Raw genomic sequence first — 21,170 nt, 5'->3', positions numbered from 1 at the left:
TTCAGAAGGCAGTTAAGAGTCAGCCACATTACCCTCTTGCTCTTTCCCCACAGCCCAGTAATTCTTTTTCCTTTCCAGTATTTATCCAATTCCCTTATGAAAGGGACTATTGAATCTGCTTCCACCACACATTCAAGCAGTGCATTCCAGATCATAGCAACTAACTGTGTAAAATAATGTTTCCTCATGTTGCCTCAGTTTTTTTTCCCAATTTGCAATGAAGAAACTGGGAGATATATAAAATGGACAGCTGACTCGCCATCAGCCACGCAAAGTCAAGACCCCTCCGAAATTGTCTATTTAGTTTATAGTGAAAACACACAACTTAATGCATGCAACAATCATTTTTAACCTGATGCCAACAATAGTTATCAGGTCTTGCAGAGGATCAGTTATTGACTGGCACAACACAATTCCTGCTGCTTCGCAGGAGGATGCATTGTACAGCGGTTTAAGGATGCATGCAGCAAAGGCAAGCTGCATGCCGGGGTCCTAACCGGTGAGCAGGTCGGTTCGCTTTGGGTCTTGAAAGAAAATTTGAAAGATTAAAGTACTCAATAAAGGATTGCAATTGCCAGAGTGTGTGCCCACAATAATATGCAAGTTAGGAGTCAATGGTTCTTGCATGGCAATTTGGACCAGTCAGTACCTTTTCATAGGGAATCTGCAGAAGGTCAAGGACAACAGTGTGAGCCCCCATATTCCTCAGTAATCTCTGCTGCTGCTTGCGGCTTTTCCTCACAGATGAACTTTCTTGCACACACAGCTTGCTGAGGCGGATCAAAACCTGCAGTCAAAATGCAAATGACAGTCTTTGAAGAAACAACTATGCAGCCCAGACAACAATTGTGTGTTCACCACAATACAAAGGCCTCACCTCCTTTATGACTCTATAATTCTTGCTGCTGGTGCTTTCAATTGTGGGCACCACATCAGAACTGGTGATCTGACCTTTTGCAAAATCACCCTGTGCGGGAAAATAAACACACACACACACGCATTTGTTCATTTGCATGATATGACATCTCTTCATTTAAAGAATACCACAGTTTTTAAACATTTATGTTGAATAGCTCACTAAGTTTTTAAAGATCTTACTAGTGGCTACTGACTGGTTCAGTCTTCTAAAAATATACTGAAACATATTCGGTTCTCCCACCAATTCAAAATGCACCAATGTTAAGTGCATGAATTCAGGTCTGATATGGAGAAAACCCATTCCTGATGGTCTACATTAATAAATGGTAAAAATGAAACACCTTGGACATTTACAGGTAAACTCCCAGCATAGTGGTTAAAACTGGGATTAAATCAGAGATTAATAAATGGAGCAGAATGATCCTTCTTTAACTCTAATTTATCCTTTTCTCCAAGTACTTTTTTAATACTTTGCAGCATTTCGATGTTATTGATGCTACAAAAGGACGAACCTGTCAAGATATTCAAACAGTGCAAGAAGCAACCTTGCCCTCTCTCCCGAATTCACTGCCCTCCTGTCCTCTCTCAACCTCTCCCTCCATTATAAATTCTCCTACCCACATTTATGGCCACACTCACATTCACCAGCCTCTCCCATGGGCTGCACAAAAAAAACTAGCTGGAACGAGGCCCTGTTAATGCTGGGAAGTCTGCCAACTGGGTGCCTGTGGCCGTTAGTTACCGCTAATATACATTATACATAATATACACTACATTATACCTCTTTCTTCTTCTTCAATTCACTTCCACCTGCTGAATTCTCCCCTGCTTCCATCGACTCATCATGGGCGTGGCCCTTGTAAACCCACAGTTCTGACTTTTCCACCAATAACCTCAATTGGTCCAGGTCGGCTTTGATTTGTTTGTAGTTTTCCACGTCCTGGCTTGTAACAAGTAGCTGGACCTGAGGAACATAACAAGAGATCCAATAATGAAAACCAGAAAACTCTTCCAAAACGATCAGTTCTGCACGCCTTATGTATCTGCAGGCCGTGCAGACCAGGCATTTCAACACATAAATCATTAATACCTGCTGCTGCTCTTTCACTTTAGATTGTGAACTCCAGAACGAATACAAGAAGGGGGAGAAGGGAAGTGTTGTAGACTACAGTCTGAGGTGAGAACTCCTTCTGTAAAAGAATATCTTACACCTCCTGATGAAACAGATAGGGGAAAAGAAAAGAGCAGGGCCTACTATCTGGACTTTGGGATTCTGTGTTACCTGGTTAAGTGAAGAATGAACAAGAAGGGAGCACCAGTTTTGCCACATCGACGATACCCTGAAGATTATAGGGTGTTATGAAAGTGCTTCTGTTTTTGCTAAATATATTTTTTGTGGAATTCATAGTCAAACTGAAGAAATGTTAAACCATTCTTTTTTCAGGAGGGTCATCAAGAGAACAGTGAAAGGATCTGTTTGACAACATCATTTACTGGTTGCCACATGACTCAAGTTAAAAATAGAACAAAGACCCTGATAACTGAGGAACATGTGTGCAAAGAAGTGACAGGTCAGAAGGTTAACTTTGTTTCCAGTTTCACTTTGAATTGTTTGGAGTTGGAGATTAGAACTTCCAAGGAGAAGAGAAGAAATAAAAAGGGAGAGAATTTCCAAGGAGAGAAGAGAACTTCCAAGGAAAGAGAATTCCCAAGGAAGCAGAGAAGACCACAACTCAGTTCAGCTTTCCCAGCACCTCGCTAAAAGACCCTGATAAGTCCACTGTTGCAACTCATCTCCTCTCCTGTCTTTGAAGAAAATCCTGCTAAATTAATTCTCAACGCTGCCTTAAAAGAACTGTTCTAAAAGATCTCAGTGACCAATACGTGTACTCAGAGGCCAGACTGTAAGCCAGTTTTGGAAGACAACATAGCTCATCTGCTGTTTCTTCAAGAATAAGAAAGTATTCAGCCCAAGTGGTTTTTTTTGGTCTGTAACAAAGCTTGTAACTAAAATCCCTTTTATTTTTCCTGTTAACCGGTATGTATGTGTTTGTGCGTGTGTGCGGGTACGCACGTGCATATGCGCATGTGTATGTGTGAAAGTGAGGGGCGAAGGTAAAAAGGGAACTTTAATATTTCAATCTGTGTGTTTATGCTTTACTTCATTGCTGGTTAAGACTTGTTTTATAATAAACCGATAATTTTATTGTTTATTAAAGAAACCTGGTTGGTGTTTTATTCTAGGAAAAATAGAGTATATGATTGACCGTGTCAATAAGTGGTAAAATTTAAATATATGTTGTAACACGTGGAGAGGAGGGACCAGAATAAACATCGCACTCCTCCTGCCTCGGTCATAACAAAGGCCTTCTGTAGCTAAGGATGTGCCCCATCTTTCGGGAGAGCCCAAATCGTATTTAGCAACTGATGAATTCCTCTTACTCCCAAGAAAAACTGCAATGTACAGCTTACAGAATCTTGAGTGGGACAAACCAGATGTAAATTTGGAATCATTAGCAGGGGAATTACAAGGCACACCAGGATAGAATTCCTCACAAACAAGTTCCAATCTGATTAACCTTCCTTGTGAGCGATACCGTGAGAAAATACAGTGTAGCCCACCATGGACCACAATGGCACATGTTCTAGTGGCTGCGGATACTGACAGAAGCTGGTCACGTTGGATCATTGTGTATGAGGAGTGGAGAAAATAAATTAATTTAGAGATTAGTGAGTCAAAAGTTAAATACTTGAAATGAGAATGTAATCTCCTTAACGACAGGAAGGAGGCTTTCACATTTTATGATTTCTGACTTATGTCTTTGTGACCACCACATGCTTTGCTCATTTCGAAAAAAAATCACCATGCCCACAAAACTAATATTTCATTTTCTTGATAAGAAAGAATCAATGGTTGTAATAATGAGTAATTTAATTTACCAGACCCTCAAATAGCACCAACTAGTTGGTGGGATCAGGGTGGCTGCTATCTCCATCGTGGAGGAGTTTGCCTGAATTATGTTAAAAATACTAATAAGTTAAATCCTGCTCTCAAGAGGTTAAATTCATAGAACAGCAAATCTAAAAACTGCCAATTAGGAATCAGATGAACAGTCTGAACAACAGTACTTTAGACAGTGAAAGTTAGTTTACAGATTACAGTACAGGTTCACACCTATTGAGTTGGCAATGTTTCTATTCAAGTGATGCTAAGAATATATTCTTGTCATAGGCTAGTCAGGTTGGCCAATCAGACTATGAATGAATCCCTGAATGGAGAAGCGGTTGGATGCCCCGAGGTCACCCTTAACCTCCCCGTTATTTTTAAGAACTCACTGGGTGTGTACGTTAATTGCTCATTAAATGCGGCAAAGAAAGTTATGTCTTGTAATTAAGAGCATAAGTACCTTTTTAATGTTTTGATAATTGTTAACTTGATGCTAATCAACCTCTGAGGCACAGAATGGGAACAATTTAAAGCATTCCATCTCATTCCTACATTTAGTAAATTGTTAAGATTTTTAAAAAGTCAATTTCTTTAAATTTTACAATGTTTTTCTTACTTTTCCTTTTTCCCTTTTTCTTTTAATCCTATCTTTCTTTCCCTCTCTATTTCTCTTTCTGTACCTGATTTGACTCTAATTCTTCCTCAGTCATTCCTCAAGTCTCATTGGTTAAGGAGATACACTGTTGGTCCCACCATTCGCTAAGGCCCCACATGTCCTGCTTCTCTCATCACACCATTACCAACTCGCTCCTGCAGCAAGTTACGGTTCAAAAATAAAGTTCAGGAAAATGTCTAACTGATGGGGCATGCCACAAGCCCCCCCACCTCAACAGGATCCGGCCCCACATTTGGTTCAAGTTACATTGGGTGGGGGGGGGGGGGGGAAGATGGGGTCCTCTCGTTAAACTCCCCAGTTATCCAAACACATAACTAGACATCAGGCAGTATGGGCAATAGTTCTGAATGCAGGACACTCGGACCACTTACTGGAGTGAACGGCAACACTGTCAGCAAGGGAACATCTCAGGCAGATCTGAAACTTTGTGACAAGTACAGCTTCAGCAAGGTGACTTCGCCTATTATATCTGCCAGTTTTCAGCAATTCTTTAATCCAGAAGAGTTATTTTATATTCTTAAAAATGTAAAGTGGATTTCTGAACTTAAAAGGCAAGAGTCTGTGCGTGGGAAATAGAGAACTTCCCTATTTTTAGTATTTATCAGCATCAAGCACTAGCAGGTCAGGTACACCACAAACAGATGTATATAATCTGCTGTAAGTGATTGAAGAATTTCTTGACGCTGTCATTGTATTTATGAACAGCAATGTTACAGTTTCACTGCACGTGGTAGAACTGGGTTATGATCTGTCAGAAGAGCATCCCAGTGTAATGTGAATCTTTCAGTTCCCACACTGCACAATTCTGTGGCTTGAAAACGGATACTAATTCTCATTGCTAAATTAGGGACTTTTTGCACTGTGATCTTACACCACCAGCAACCAGGTTGAAATTGCCTGAGCTCAGAATGAGATGACTGTCACGAGCAGTCGGGACCGAGTTCAAGTACAGCTTCCAGATTGACGGGCAATTTCTGACAGCTTCATCGCCTCCCTTCTCCAATCAATTGAAAATGACAGGCACAAAACCACCAACTGATCCATTTAGCCTGGCCCACACTCATAATAGTTGGATTATCATAACTAGATACTTGCTAATACCTATGAACCTTCCACATCAGCCCACTGTAATTTCCTGGATATGGCCAAATAAACAGAAATATCCAAGACCAATAAGGGACAAGATACTCTGGAAAATTCATCTATGACACCCCCCCCCAAACACCCCCGCAGGCAATCAAAACCAATCCTGGAAATCACAAGGGATATTCAACACACTGCCTTCTTTAGCCTTTATTTTCTGCCCATAGATAATAGCTACTTGCCAAGTTCATTATCCAGTGCCGTCCCTAACATCCACAATTCTGTCCTCTGGATCATAACCTGCACCCATGTAATATTTCTATCTATTTGCTCCACAACTGTTTTGTATCCCAGAAAATCTTGAAAGGTTACCCGCCTCACCATTCCTCTGGACAACAGTCACGTGTGTGGTCTCAACTCCCTGAGCCAATGGCCGAGCGCGTACACTCTATGAGTGGTCTGCCTGCCAACCACAGGACCTCAAGCCTTACATCTGCTTCCATTAAGTTCAAATCATGTTATTCCAGGATCATCCTGGAGAACATGAACGCAACAATCCTGTTCACCACTGCAAAATGTCTCCTCCTACCTTCTTCCACATCTTCCATTCTCACCTCCAATACTACTGATGTCAGAAGCGCCTGAATTCACCTACTCTTCCCCAACCTCCACACCTCTGAAAGATACTCAGAATCCAGCTCCATGTCTTACACGCTGCAGGCTCTCCTCCATTTCCCCCAAAACCTTCGACAGATTTATCTCCTCCACAAAGCTCACCATGTGTCCCCTTGACATTTCCTCACACCATTTCATTTCTGGACTCACGTTTGCTGACATTATCACCCCTCTCAATTCATCTTACCCTGAAAACTACAATTCTATTTCTACTCCATCCTTTTTCTCCAATGTCCCTTCACCAAGACATTGTTGCCATCTTTCACTGGCTGGGCACCGACAATTCAGTTCCGAACTAGCTCACAATGCCAAGTGTTAATCGTATATCAATTGTGTTTAATTACATGCAGGTGGAGGGTATTAACTGGAGTTTCACTTGACCAGACATAGAGAGACACTCACTGAAACTGGGCTGTAGCTGAGTTAGAAGGTGTATGCTGTAATGTTTTACTTTGTAAATAAATGCTAGACTGAATAAAGATTGGCTACAGTTCTATACTTTGCCAACTGGCTTTTTTGAATATAACACCAAGATTATTCTGATTAACAAATGTGTGACAATTACTCAGCCTTTCTGCTGCCTTCACTGCTATGGCCAAACGCATTCTATTTCATGGCACCAGTCCCATCATTCTTATCTCTCCCACAACAATCACTATGGGCTGAATTTTACCGGCCACTCGATGCCGCAGGTTGCAGTCCGCCGCTCCGGATTTTTCGCTGAACGGTGACCATCACGTGCCAACCTGTTCACAATTTGAAAAGCCGGCAGGTCCTCAGAGGCAGAAGTTGTTGCCAGCAAAGGTAAGTTCTGTTATTCAGGGGTCTCACTCTGCATACTGGAAGGGAGGAGGGAGGGGGTCTGGGATTACTGGAGGGAAAGCTCTGCTGGCATGAAGGGAGGTACTGTACACCATCTCTCCGTAAACAGTGCACGCTCTGTGTTTATTCGTGTTTGTTAAGGAGCAATGGCACTCTAGGCACCCTGTGTGTGGGGAGGGTACCAGAAAGGGTAGGAGTATTAAGGTTATATGGATGATGGGGGCTATCGATTCAACTGGTAGGATCTTGATGTGGTCAATCTGTGCCATTCAGTGTTGGCCAAGATAGGCAATGCCATAGCATGCCACAGTGTTGATCCATGAAAGCACCATCAACACCAATCCCTGCCCTGTTAGGAATCTTCGAATACATGCAGGGTTCAACTTTATTTCTCACATGGAAATAGGTATGGCTCATCCGACACTGCGTGATCCTCTGCTCCTGAGAATCAGTATGCGCCAGAGGTAATATCAACAGGCAGGTGTGATCCACGTAGAGGCCCTCGGTCGTCAGCAGCAGTCCCCAAGGGAAGCTTGCCATTACGACTGCCTTGCATCTACAGGCCCCACATGACATGCCATCGGATGTCAGAGTATTACTGTCAGAGGTGATTGCGCATGTAGAGAGGGTGGTGGCTCAAAGATGACCTGCGGCCCATGGGCTTAAGTGAACATCCTATGCCTTTGGTCCTCATACTGGCAGCGGTTCTCAAGCTTGACGCCTATGCAGCTTTTCAGGGGTCCAAAGACCTTTGTGGGGTCACACAGTTAGCAGTGCACCGCTGCATCAGGGAGGTCACCAATGCCCTGCACCGGAGGGCCAGTGAGGATAACCGCTTCAGGATGGACTCTCACAGCCAGGCAGAGGGCCACTGGTTTCGGCACCATTGCCAGAGAACCATAGGTTGTAATGTTCATAGACTGCACTCTTGTGGCCATCAGGCCTCCCGCCAGGCTAGCACCTGCAGATGTCACCATTAAAGGAATCCTCTCAATTTAGGTGAAACTGGTATGTGATCAACGCAGATGCTTCATGCAAATCTGTGACTGTTTCTCAGGCAGCTGTCATGACACATGGGACCTGCGCCAGTCCCAGCTGCCACCCCTGTTCACTGAACTGGCTCAGATGGAGGGGTGGTTTCTTGGAGATAAGGGATGTCCCTTGCAGACACAGCTCCCGACTCCAGTGAAAGACCTCACCACTGCTGAAGAGGAGAGATACAACTCCAACGACTGAGCTACAAGAGCTACCATTGAGCAGGAGATCGGCATGCTGAAAGAGTGCTTCCAATGCCTGGATGGATAGGGTGATGCCCTGTACTACAGGCCGAAAGGGACAGTTCCTTTCTCTGCTGCACTGCACAACTACGCACCCAATAAAGGCCAGGCCTGACACAATGAGGAGAGACGTTAACATGATTCCTTCTTGGACTATGAGGTTGCTGAGTACCTACAACATGAAAGATGCATGGGAGGGCAGATGGCACCCAGGCTCGGCACGCAGGGCTGGCAGTGAGCTGGGGATGTAAGGAAGTGGCTTATCAGACAAAGACTGTCTGCTCCAGAGGAACTGACATGAGCTCTGCAAGCCACACATCACCCTCGCTCACCTGCTATGCACCAGTCCACATCTACAGCATCCCTGTGTAAACCATTAGAGGCAGCAGCTGACTGAGCCAATGTCCATGTCACTGCATCCGTGGAGATGCTCATGTGTAATGGTGGCATGGCTATGATGTTATTGCATATGTTGGCACTCCTGAAGGGCCAACAGTGCAAAGGGATGTAACATTGGCACTACATCATTCACACAGAGAAAAGGTGAAGACGTATTTACATTGATGTGACACCCTTGCATTCCCATTTGTGTCAGTGTGTTCTCTGTAAACCTCGAATACCTTTTATGGTGTATTTAAGTCTCACATCCTGAATGTGCAAAATTATTATTCACCCAGGTGCAGCACACCTACAAGAAGGAATGTTACACTTGAGTGGAAGTGGAGGATCGCAACTTCACAGGACACTGGGACACAGCAAGGTAAGTTTGTGGCAGCAAAGCAGAAAGTGCTGGAGTTACTCAGCAGGTCAGGCACCATCTGTGGACAGAGAAACAGAGTTAACTTTCAGGTCTGTGAACTTTGTCAAGTTAACTCTGCTTCTCTCTCCACAAATGCTGCCTGATCTGTTGGGTTTCTGCAGCACTTTCTGCTTTGCTGCCAGATTGACAGCAGCCCCACTCTTCAGCAGTTAGTATCCTTTGACAGCTGTCAGGAAGCAGGTGCTGGGGAACTTTAAATAGGGCCCCAGCACCTGCTGCACAACTGTCAAAAACTCTCTCACTGTGCCGAATGTCCCGTCTCTCTCCACGTAATATGGGGAAGGCGACTAGGTGGCTCAGCGCCGTGATGCTAATGAGCGTGTAATATCGCGGAGGCTCTGCTGCGACTGCTAAGTGCAGGCACCCCGCTGAGTTTAAAGGGCGCCGCCGTACCCAAATAAAATTCAGCCCATGTCTCTGCAGTTTCCTCAGTGTCCTTACCCATTCACTCTGCAGCCAAAACCTCCATTTACACTTTCAAAACCTCAGTGATGGCTTCTCTAGTGATCTCCTCACTCATCGCCTGCCCCCAAAACTGGTTCAAAGAAGGGCAAGGCTGGGTATTAAATATTCCTGCAAACAAGGTGGTCAGGAAAGATAGGAAAGGGAAAAAAGGGGAAGGGGCGGTAGTATTGATTAAAGAGAGCATTGCAGTGCTGGAGAAAAAAGATGTCCCAGAGGGGTCGAGGACAGAATTTTTTTGGCTAGAGCGAAGGAACAAAAAAGGTGTGGTTACATTGCTCAGTGTTGTCTATAGGCCTCCAGCTAGTGGGAAGGACATGGAGAAACAAATTTGCAAGGAAATTACAGAGATGTGCAAAAACTATAGGGTAGTTATAATGGGGGACATTAATTATCCAAACATAGACTGGGTTAGTAGTAGTGTAAAGGGCAAAGAGGGACAAGAATTCCTAGTGTGTGTACAGGAAAATTTTCTACAGCAGTATGTTCCTAGTCCAAAGGGAGGGGAGGTACTGCTGGACCTGGTTCTTGAGAATGAAGTGGGCCAAGTGGATCAAATATCAATAGGAGAATATTTAGGGAACAGTGATCATTGTATCATAAGGTTTACACTGATTATGGAAAAAGGACAAAGAACAAACCAGAGTAAGAATAGTTAACTGCGGGAAAGCCAACTTCAATGGGCTAAGAATGGATCTGGGATGAATAAATTGGAGTCCAAGGTTGGCAGGAAAAACAGTAGTTGAACAATGGGCTGCCTTCAAAGAGAGAGTTTGGGCACAGTCAAGATATATTCCCTCGAAGGGGAAAGTTAGGGTAAAAAAATCCAGATCTCCCTGGATGACAAAAAAGATAGAGATTAAGATAAAGAAAAAAATGTGTGCTATGACAGATGCCAGGTAGAGAATACTATTGAGAACCAGGCTGAATATAGAAGGTTCAGAGGGGAAATGATAAAGCAAATAAGAGAAGCAAAGAGAGAGCATGAAGAGACTGGAGGTCAACAAAAAAGGAAATCCCAAAGTTTTCTATAGACATATGAATAGAAAAAGGGTGGTAAAAGGAGGATTGGGGCAGATTAGGGACCAAAAAGGGGATTTGCACATGGAAGCAGAGGGCATAGCTGAGGTATTAAGTGAATACTTTGCACCAGTCTTTACCAAGGAAGAAGATGCAACCCAGGCAATGGTGAAAGAGGAAGTAATTCAGACACTGGAAGGGTTTAAAATTGATAAGGAGGAGGTGTCTGTAGTTCAAGTGGATAAGGCACCAGGGCTGGATGAGATGCATCCAAGGATACTGAGGGAAGTAGGAGTGGAAATTGCAGAGGCACTGGCCATAACTTTTCAGTCTTCCTTAGACTCAGGGGCGGTGCCAGAGGACAGGAGAACTGCAAACATTACACCCTTGTTCATAAAATGGTGTAAAGATAAGCCAAGCACCTACAGGCCAGTCAGTTTAACTTCAAAGGTGGGGAAATGTCGAGAAAGAATAATTCAGGACAAAATTAATTGTCACATCGACAAATGTGGGTTAATTAAAGAAAGCCAGCATGGACTTCTTAAGGAAAAATCATGTTTAACTAACTTGCTGGAGTTTTTTGAAGAGATAACAGAGAGGGCTGATGAGGACAATGCTGTTAATGTGGTGGACATGGACTTCCAAAAGGCGTTTCATACAGTGTCGCACAACACACATGAGCAAACCTATGGCTCATGGTATAAACGGGACAGGAGCAACATGGATACAGAATTGGCTGAGTGACAGAAAACAAAGAGTAATGGTCAATGGATGTTTTTTGGACTGGAGGAAGGTTTGTAGTGGAGTTCCCCAGGGGTCAGTTTTGGGACCCTTGCTTATCCTGATATATGTATTAATGACCTAGATCTTGATGTATGGGACACAATTTGAAAGTTTGCAGATGATACAAAACTTGGAAGCATTGTGAACTGTGACGAAGATAGTGCAGAACTTCAAAAGGACATAGACAAGTTGGTGGAATGGGCAGACAGATGGCAGATGAAGTTCAATGCGGAGAAATGTGAAGTGATACATTTTGGTAGGAAGAACATGGAGAGACAATATAGAATAAAGAATACAATTCTAAAGCGGGTGCAGGAACAGAGGGACCTGTATTGGTTGTATATGTGCAACAGTCATTGAAGGTGGCAGGACAGGTTGAGAGAGTGGTTAATAAAGCATACAGTACCCTGGGCTTTATTAATTGGAACATAGAGTACAACAGGAAGGAAGTTATGTTGAACTTATATCAGACACTAGTTCAGCCTCAGTTGGAGTACTGCATCCAGTTCTGGGCACTGCACTTTAGGAAGAATGTGAAGTAGTTAGAGAGGGTGCAGAAAAGATTCACGAGAATGGTTCCAGGGATTAGGAACGTCAGTTATGAAAATAGATTGGAGATGTTGGGACTGTTTTCATGGGAGAAGAGAAGGCTGAGAGGAGATTTGATAGAGGTATTCAAAATCATGAGGGGTCTGGACAGAGTAGACAGAGAGAAACTGTTCCCACTCATGAAAGGATCGAGAACAAGAGGGCACAGATTTAAAGTAATTGGCAAAAGAAGCAAAAGTGACTTGAGGGAACATTTTTCATGCAGCAACTGGTTAAGGTCTGGAATGCATTGCCTGACAGTGTGGTGGAGGCAGGTTCAATTGAAGCATTCAGAGGGGAATTAAACTCTTGTACGAAAAGGAAGAATGTGCAAGGTTACAGGGAGAAGGCAGGGGATTGGCACTAGGTGAATTGCTCAGAGGGTCATGCAGACATAATGGGCCGAATGGTCTCCTTCTGCACTGTAACAATTCTGTACTTCCGAGATTCTGGATATGGATTGCTAACTATCTTGTGGTGCAGACTGCTAGCACAGATTCCAAGACCCTCAATATCAGTGACTCTTATACACAGGGAAAGCTTGCTTTAATGTGTACTGCAAAGTGACGATCCCCTCTCCTCCACCAGACTGGCTCAGTCCTCTCAGTAGTTGCAAAGCCTCCAAAAAAGCAGTATCACATAATAATCCTGAATATTTTTTTCTCAGCACAAGGTCAGTGAAAAGTGTAAATTTTAAGCTGTTGTGGGCACAGAGGAACACTGAATACAAGAGCTGCAAGTATCTGAGTGGCCCTGACACATTGGGTCTTAAACCATTTCCTCTAGGTGGGGGAAAAGAAGAAAGAGGGGGCAAGCTAGAACGAGATCATTTCAGAGGGAAATCAGGAACCACTTTTTCCACACAAAGATAGTAGTAGGAATCTGGAATTCTCTGCCCCAAAATGTTGTGGATGCTGGGACAACTGGAGCTTTCAAGACGTAGATCGACAGGTAATACCAAGGGATATGGTAAATGGAGTTCAGGATCAGCCACGATCTAACTAAATGGTGGAGCCAGCTCAACTGACTCAATGTTTTCTACATTCCTATTCAACCTGGTCCTGCTCTCTTCAAAACCAAACTGGCTAAAACTGAAGAATACCTTGATGAGAGATTTTTTTAAAAACTCACCAGTAATCAAAATGGTTTATCCGTTTGCAGACACAATGCTTCTCTCAGCACTTCATGCCCATAAAAGTGAGTTAGATGCACAAGATAATTGTCTCCCAAGTTTCTTGAGCAGATGAGATTTAGACAACCCAACATTGAAATCCACCCAAAAATATTTTTATCCTTAATTTTTAAATACCCGCTATCAACAGATGTTATCATTCTATTCTGCCAATTTCAATGCAAAAAGGCCAAAATGTTGGCAGGCCGGGGGTTGCCTGCGCTTGTTTAAACACAGAGCGCAACACAAACCAACCAGGGGTAGTTTATCGCTAATGCAGTTGCAAATCTTACCTTGGTAGACAAATGCAAAAAGCAGCATGAACAGCAAGTCTGGTAGATAGAACATTAGGAAGCAACTCATGGAAAGAAATGTGCAACTTTTAAAATAGTCCGCTTCAGTACTTATTACTCAAGATATTTGGAGCACTGGAATGTCTTAGAGCTAGAAAATGTGGTCTGTTGATAATGGGTCTTTCCAAAGACAACATGTTTATTTGTTAAGCAGAGAGACATTAGACCATTAACACATGGAATTGGAAATTTGTCCCGATAATGAGTTGGAAAAATGAAGTTATGAGCTTCATCATGGTATTTAATTGATTTAATTACGTTCATCATTTCCATCCATTAGAAATGCCACCGCTCTGAATCCCAAAGTGCAGTGAATCCACCATACAGCTTACATGCAAACTGTCCCTCCTCAGGAGGGAGGAAAGTCAAGTTTATGACAATTCCTCAGGACCTAAAGACCTCTGTGGGCATTGTGTTCAATCAAAGCAGGTTTATAAAAAAAACTGCAAAAAATATATTGACGGTATGCAACAAGCCCGCACTTGCAAAGCTCAAAACACAACGTCTATGTTAGATGCGATTCCACGATTGGACAGCACTTACCGAACAATCTCAAGTGTGCTAAGAATTACACTAACAACCAAATTAAGATGATCAGTCAGGCTTGCAACATGACTGACTGAAGCTTGCTGGAAGCTACATATATTCACACACAGGGACCTGTCCTCTACAGGCAAAAGGAACATGTCCACGGGTTGGGCCTATTTTGTATTAAACAAAAGCATGGGGGAAAATAGTTCCCTGATGCATTCTCCATGGCAATGCCTTGACCTGCCAACCAATCAGCACCCTTTTCTCATGCAGTATAAATTGTTGCTCCCTTTGAAATTTGGCATTCTTGCATCTGTCCTGATGAGTGCAAGACGAAAAGCTTCAACAGCATATCTCTTTTTTCCCCAGAAGTTTCATGGGTACCAGACCAAGACATCAGTTCCCCTGGCTGGGGAATCGAGAACACGGGGCCACAGTCTCAGGAATAAGGGGACAATCATTTAGGACTGAGATGAGGAGAAACTTTTTCACTCAAAGGGTTGTGAATCTTTGGAATTCTCAATCCCAGAGGACTATGGATGCTCCATCGTTCAGTATGGTTAAGGCCGAGATAGATAGATTTTTGGCCTCTCGGGGAACTAAGGGATAAGGGGAACAGGCGGGAAAGTGGATTTGAGGCAGAGGTTCAGCCACGATCATACTGAATGGCGGAGCAGTATGATCTACTCTTGCTCCTATTATTTATGTTCAGAAGTCGGAGCACTTGTCAACCATTAATGGGAAAAAGCTGAAATATATGGAGTGTATAATATCCTGAGCAACACAGACGTTCACTCATAGTCCCACTGATCACTATGATTACTCAGTGACCAAGGGGGTTTCAACATAATATATAAAATTATACCACTTCATTTTATGTGTCAACTCTTGCCAAGCCCTCAGTACATATTAGTGACCTGCAAAATGGAGAGGGTTTACATCAGCAATCAGCATCAGTAAAAGATGTCTATAGATACCTGTTTAAATGCTTGAAGGACCTCTTGCCTCTGACTAAAATGTCTAAAAAGGAGATGGAGTGCTCCAGATACCAAAGGTGGATAGTCGTGCATTGTTAGGTGAAGCAAGACTCGTAGAAATGTTCTGCCTCCATGATCGTCCAGATCTAACGGAGTGTTTTCATCACTGTATTTCAAGAAAAGTGGAAGAAGTGACTCAAGTGATAGTGATTTCCAATTAAAAGAACTTGTATTTATATAGCATCTTTCACATCCTCATGATGTCCCATGGTGCTTTAACAACCAGAACTTTTGAAGCAAAGGCACTATTGTAATGTAGAAAACACAACAGCCAAGGTTGCACAAATAGCAATGTGATAATTACCAAATCAATCTGTGTTAATGACACTGGTCAAGGGATAAATATTAGCCAAGAGAAACTCCCCTACTCTTCTTTGATAGTGTTGTATGATCTTTTACAGCTACCCAAGAGCGGAAAACGGGGCCTCGGTTTAACATCTCATCTGAAAGACGGCTCTCCAAGATTGTAGCACTCCCTCAGTGCAGCACTGGAGTGTTAGCTTAGGTTTTTGTGCTCAAGCCCCTGGAATGGGACAAAATGGACAGCAAGGTGGGCCCATACCAACACAAAGAGGGTACATTCAGACAGCTCTTTCACTTAGTGTTCAGAGTCTGAGATCTACCATCAGAGGGATAGTGGATATTTGGGAAAACAGTAACAACTACCACTTCTGCACATCTAGTAACTGGACCAAGGCAACATGGTAGGAGTCTTGGTATCAGTAGACCTGCCTGCTCGCTTCATATCTTTATTCATGTAATGTTGTCTCTAGGTAAATTATCCCATATCAGTGGTCTGCCTACCCAAACCCCTCTGCTAGCAAGAGGGTAGACAGGAGGTTGAGGCCCAGTCTGTCAATACTGCATGTAGCTGGCTAACAGATGCTGAGGCATTCTGTTACCTCATACATTTTTTCCCTACCCTCTTTACAAGGAGATGCTGAAATCTCAGCATAGCTCAAATTCTGAATGGAGTAAGGCAGAGTTCAAACCCACCTTCACCACTCATTCTGGTGACTGTGCTCCTCATCCCCAGCCCCACTGTGCTGCCCATTATTTAACCCTTTTTGGAATGGACATCGGTGTCTAACATTAGAAGAGCAAAATACAGCTCGCGACATTTATATCTCCACCGAATGCATTTTACAAAACCATCGAACATTAATACTTGCCTCCCACCAAAGATTCCTTCGGCCTGTTCCTCAATATGCTCAAAATCTAAGGTGCCTGTAAAATAGAATAAATCCAAGAATCGGAGAAGTTACTAAAGCTGCCACTTGTACAGAGCTCAATTCCTTACACACCAATACTTCCAATAGGTTCAAATTTGAAGTCCAGTTATTTCTTGGCTATCCATCTCCCAAAAGCACACTGCACCCCCCTACTTAATTGAATATTAAGCGTATTTACTTAGAATATTTACAATATTTAAAAACTTATTCTTGGGATGAGAGGCAAAAACAGCCATTATTGCCCATCTCTCGAGGTGGTGGTGGTGGTGAGCTGCATTCTTGAACTGCTGCAGCCTGTGCAGTGAAGGTACTACCACAACACTGTTAGCTTGGGAGTTCCAGTTTCATGCTTGGTTATTCTTTGTAGAGGTTTGATAGAAGGAGTGACTTACTAAGCTGTGTCAGAGGCCTGACAGCAGTCAACCACATTGGTGTGGGCCTGACGTAATATATTGGCCAGACCGGGTAGGGTCAGGTTTCCTTCCCTTAAGGATGTTAGTGAACTGGTTGGGTTCTTTTTTTGACAACTCAAGAGCTTTATCACTAATATCTTTTTATTTGCAGATTTTTTTTTATATAAACTTAATTCAAATTCTCAAACTGCCATGGTGAGATTTGAATTCACATTCTCTGGATTACTAGCTGAGTAATTTCATCAATAACTTCCCCCATACTATTCTGAGAAAGAGTACCTATGTCACTGCAAATTTTACCAAATAAAAAAAAAATAAACTGGTGTACTGTATATGGAAGACTTCACACCCCTGATGGTCCATATCACTCCATGTGATATCAAGAAATGTTTGAGCACACTGGAGACAGCAAAGGCTATGGACCCTGACAGTATCCCGGCTGTAGTGCTGAAGACTTGTGCTCCAGAACTAGCTGCACCCCTAGCCAAGCTGTTCCAGTACAGCTACAACAGTGACATCTACCTGACAATGTGGAAAATTGCCCAGGTATGTCCTGTCCACAAAAAGCAGGACAAATCCAATTCAGTCAATTACCACTCCATCAGCCTACTCTCAATCATCAGAAAAGTGATGGCGGTTTCAACGACTGTGCGGTCAAGCAGCATTTACTCAGCAATAACCCGCTCACTGATGCTCAGTTTGGGTTCCGCCAGAGAAACTCGGCTCCAGATCTCATTATAACATTGGCCCAAATGTCGAACAAAGAGCTGAATTCCAGAGGTGAGTGTGGCTGCCCTTAACTTCAAGGCAGCATTTGGCCGTATGCGGAATCAAGGAGCCCGAGTAATAACGGGCTCAGTGTGAATAAGGGGGAATACTCACCTTTGGCTAGAGTCATACCTAGCACAAAGGAAGACAGTTATGGTTGTTAGAGACCAATCATCTCAGCCCCAAGACATCCTCAGGGTGGTGTCCTAGGCCCGAACATCTTCAGCTGCTTCATCAATGACCTTGCCTCCATCATAAGTTTAGAGGTCGGAACGATCGTGTGATGGTTGCACGGTGTCCAGTACCATTCGTAACTCCTCAGATACTGAAGCTGTCCATGCCCATAAGCTGCAATATCTAGACAGCATTCAAGTTTGTGCTGTTGAGTGGCAAGTAACATTTGTGCCAGGCGATGACCATCTCCAACAAGAGAGAATCTAAACCTCTCCCTATAACTTTCAACAGTATTACCATCACTGAATCCCACACCATCAACATCCTGGGGATCATCATTGACCAGAAACTTAATTGGACTAGCCACATAAATACTGTGGCTACAAGAATAGGTCAGAGGTTGGAAACTCTGCAGCAGGTAACACACTTCCTGACTCTCCAAAGCCTTTCTACCATCTTCAAGGCACAAATCAGTAGCGTAATGGAATATTCTCCACTTGCCTGGTTGAGCACAGTTCTAACAATACTAAATAAGTTTGAAACCATCCAGGACAAAGCAACCCACTTAATAGACACCCCACCACCATCTTAAATATTCACTCCCTCCACCACTGGTGCACAGTGGCAGCAGTGTGTATTATCTACAAGATGCACTGCAGCAATTCGTCAAAGATTCTTCAACAGCACCTTCCAAACCTGCAACCTCTACCATCTAGAAGAACAAGGGCAGCAGGTGCAAGGGAACACCACCACCTGCAAGTTCCCCTCCAAGTCACACATCATCCTGACTTGGAAATACATTGCCGTTCCTTCACTGTTGCTAGGTCAAAATCCCAAAACTCCTAAACAGCACTGCAGGTATACCTACACCACATGGACTGCAGGGGTTCAAGAAGATGGCTCACCACCACCTTCTAAACAGCAATTAGGGATGGGCAATAAATGCTGGCAGCTCCCATATCCCATGAATAAATAAAATAAATTCAACTTTTTATAAACATTGAAGCCTGCATGTTTGGGTAACTAACTATAATGTTCATTAAACAGAATTATCTCTACACACTCAAGCTTATGATGTTGTTTAATGTGCTTTAGAACAATGCCAGCACGGTTGGATATTGTGCCATGAGTGGCTCACCAATGCCTCTCCACTATCTACAAGATACAAGTCAGAAGTGTGATGGAACACTCTCTACTTAGCCGACAGGGTGCAGTAGTAACAGTACTAAATAAGTTTGACACCATCTAGGATAAAACAGTATGTTTGATAGCACTTCACCCACGAGCCCAAACAGCTACTCCCCCCACCATCAGTGTACCATGGCTGCAGTTTGTAATATCCACAGGGTTCACTGTGGCAAGTCACCAAGGCTTCTTCAATAAAATCTTCCAAATATACAATCTCCACAGACCACCACCATCACCTCCAAAATCAAACAGAATCTAGATTCAAAGGTCACTCACATTGTAGATCTAATTCTTCGCCTTGGAGAGCATCTTACAAAGCTCTGGGTCAATCAAGACCAAGATCAATCTCCAGTGGCCTAAACATCCTCCATCACCAGTGCACCCTGGCTGCAGCATGTGCTACCCACAGAAAGCACCACAGCAATTCACCAGGGCTTCTTTGACAGTATCTCCCAAACCCACAATCTATACCACCTGGAAGGACAAGGGCAGCAGATGCATGGGAACACCACCACCTCCATCCAGATCACAAACCGTCCTGACTTTTACATATTTTGCTGCTACTTCATTGTGACCGGGTCAAAATCCTGGAACTCCCTCCCAAACAGTGTTGTGAGCTTCACCACATGAACCACAGCAGTTCAAAAAGACAGCCCACCATTACCTTCTGAAGGGCAACTAGGGATGGACAATAAATGCCAGTTTTGCGCATGACACACAAATCTCAAGATTAAAAAAATTACAAACTAAGGCATTGAAAAGATAACACCCCTATAAATAGGGTAAACCTGATGCTCATTGTTTACTAGAATGATACCTGGAATGAGTGGGTTGTCTTATGAGGAAAGGTTGGACAGACTGGGCTTGTTTTCACTGGAGTTTAGAAGAGTGAAGGGAGACTTGATTGAAGGATATAAGATCCTGAATGGTCTTGACAAGGTGGATGTGGAAAGGATGTTTCCTCTTGTGGTGAGTCTAGAACTAGGGGGCACTGTTTGAAAATTAAGGGTCACCTTTTTAGGACAGAAATGAGGAGAAATTTTTTCTGAGGTTTGTGCGACTTTGGAACTCTCTGCCTCAAGTGGTGGAGTTGGGGTCATTGACTAATTTTAAAGGCAGGGGTGGATTGATTCCTTTGCCTAATAAGAATCTAAGATTATCAGGGGTAGATGGGATCGTGATATTCGAGACACACAGATCAGCCATGATCTTATCGAATGGCGGAGTGGGCTAGCAGGGCTGGATGGCCTGCTTCTGCTCCTAATTTGTATGTTCATATGTATTGTCAAATCATCAAAGAAAACAGCAACTGACACATTGGTATAACTGTACACCAATTACCCTTTAAAAGCAGTTTTAAGGTAGGGGGTTGCAGTAATCAAATAATAAACAATCCAATTTGCTGGGAAATGTATAATTATGGCCTGGTATTGGGTTAAATCTGCAGTGTCCAGAAGTGTAAGAACAGTGAGAATTTCAGTGACTGAAGGTCTACTCAAGAACAATGCGACATGACATCTTCATTAATCTCAGCCGGTTGATACAAACCTGAAACGTTACTCGCACCATCCTGAGAAGCTGATCCTATACTTGGTGGGGAATCAGTTGACTGATGATGTGCGTTGCTTTCATCAAACTCTCGTTTAAATATGGACAGAAGGCAAGAGATTCTATAATCCAAACGAACATTCAAAATGAACTGGAACAGAAAGGGACAAAATAACAGTTTCAACATCAGGGTGCGGCCAATTAAATAAAAGATGACATCAGCTGAAGTGCAACCACGTTAGCTGAGAAAAATAAATCCTACGGAAAGATAGAAAAAAAAACTTGCATTTATGTACCACCTTACACAAACTCTCAAATCACTTTACGGCTGATTAAGTACTTATGAAGTTTTGAACTCAGCAGTGAATTCGCACACAGTATTATCTCACAAACACCAGTTAATTTGTTTTAGTATTAGTTGAGGATAAATACTATCCAAGACACCAGGGAGAATTTCCCTGCTCTTCAAAATAGTGCCATGGGATCTTTTACATCCATCTGAGGAGGAATACGGGGTCTTGATTTAACATTTCATCCAAAAGACGGCACCTGCAACAGTGCAGCACTCCCTCAATACGGCACTGGAGCTTCAGTCTAGATTATGTGCTCAAGTCCCTGGAGTGCGACTTAAATCCATATCCTTCCAACTCAGAGGTGAGAGCACTGCCTCACATTCACAACTGA

At 43.2% G+C, this 21,170-nt stretch overlaps 1 protein-coding gene across 5 annotated transcripts in view; it reads right to left on the bottom strand.

The window, feature by feature from the left end:
- The window catches only part of itpr1b (inositol 1,4,5-trisphosphate receptor, type 1b), a 556,093-nt gene that overhangs the window by 288,637 nt on the left and 246,286 nt on the right, over positions 1-21,170 (bottom strand). For all 5 annotated transcript variants that reach the window (XR_010976943.1, XM_068051457.1, XM_068051458.1 and 2 more), the window contains 6 exons: positions 20,487-20,637; positions 16,336-16,390; positions 15,104-15,269; positions 1,700-1,882; positions 878-967; positions 650-787 (listed from right to left, as the gene is read on the bottom strand). Coding sequence is in view for 4 of the 5 variants with exons in the window: in XM_068051457.1 (XP_067907558.1) it covers positions 650-787; positions 878-967; positions 1,700-1,882; positions 15,104-15,269; positions 16,336-16,390; positions 20,487-20,637 (783 nt within the window). In the remaining variant the exon portion in view is untranslated. The remainder of the gene's footprint in view (positions 1-649; positions 788-877; positions 968-1,699; positions 1,883-15,103; positions 15,270-16,335; positions 16,391-20,486; positions 20,638-21,170) is intronic.

This window comes from Heterodontus francisci, chromosome 19, assembly GCF_036365525.1.
Source record: "Heterodontus francisci isolate sHetFra1 chromosome 19, sHetFra1.hap1, whole genome shotgun sequence".
NCBI lineage: Eukaryota > Metazoa > Chordata > Chondrichthyes > Heterodontiformes > Heterodontidae > Heterodontus > Heterodontus francisci.
This window is presented reverse-complemented; position numbering and strand designations above follow the sequence as displayed.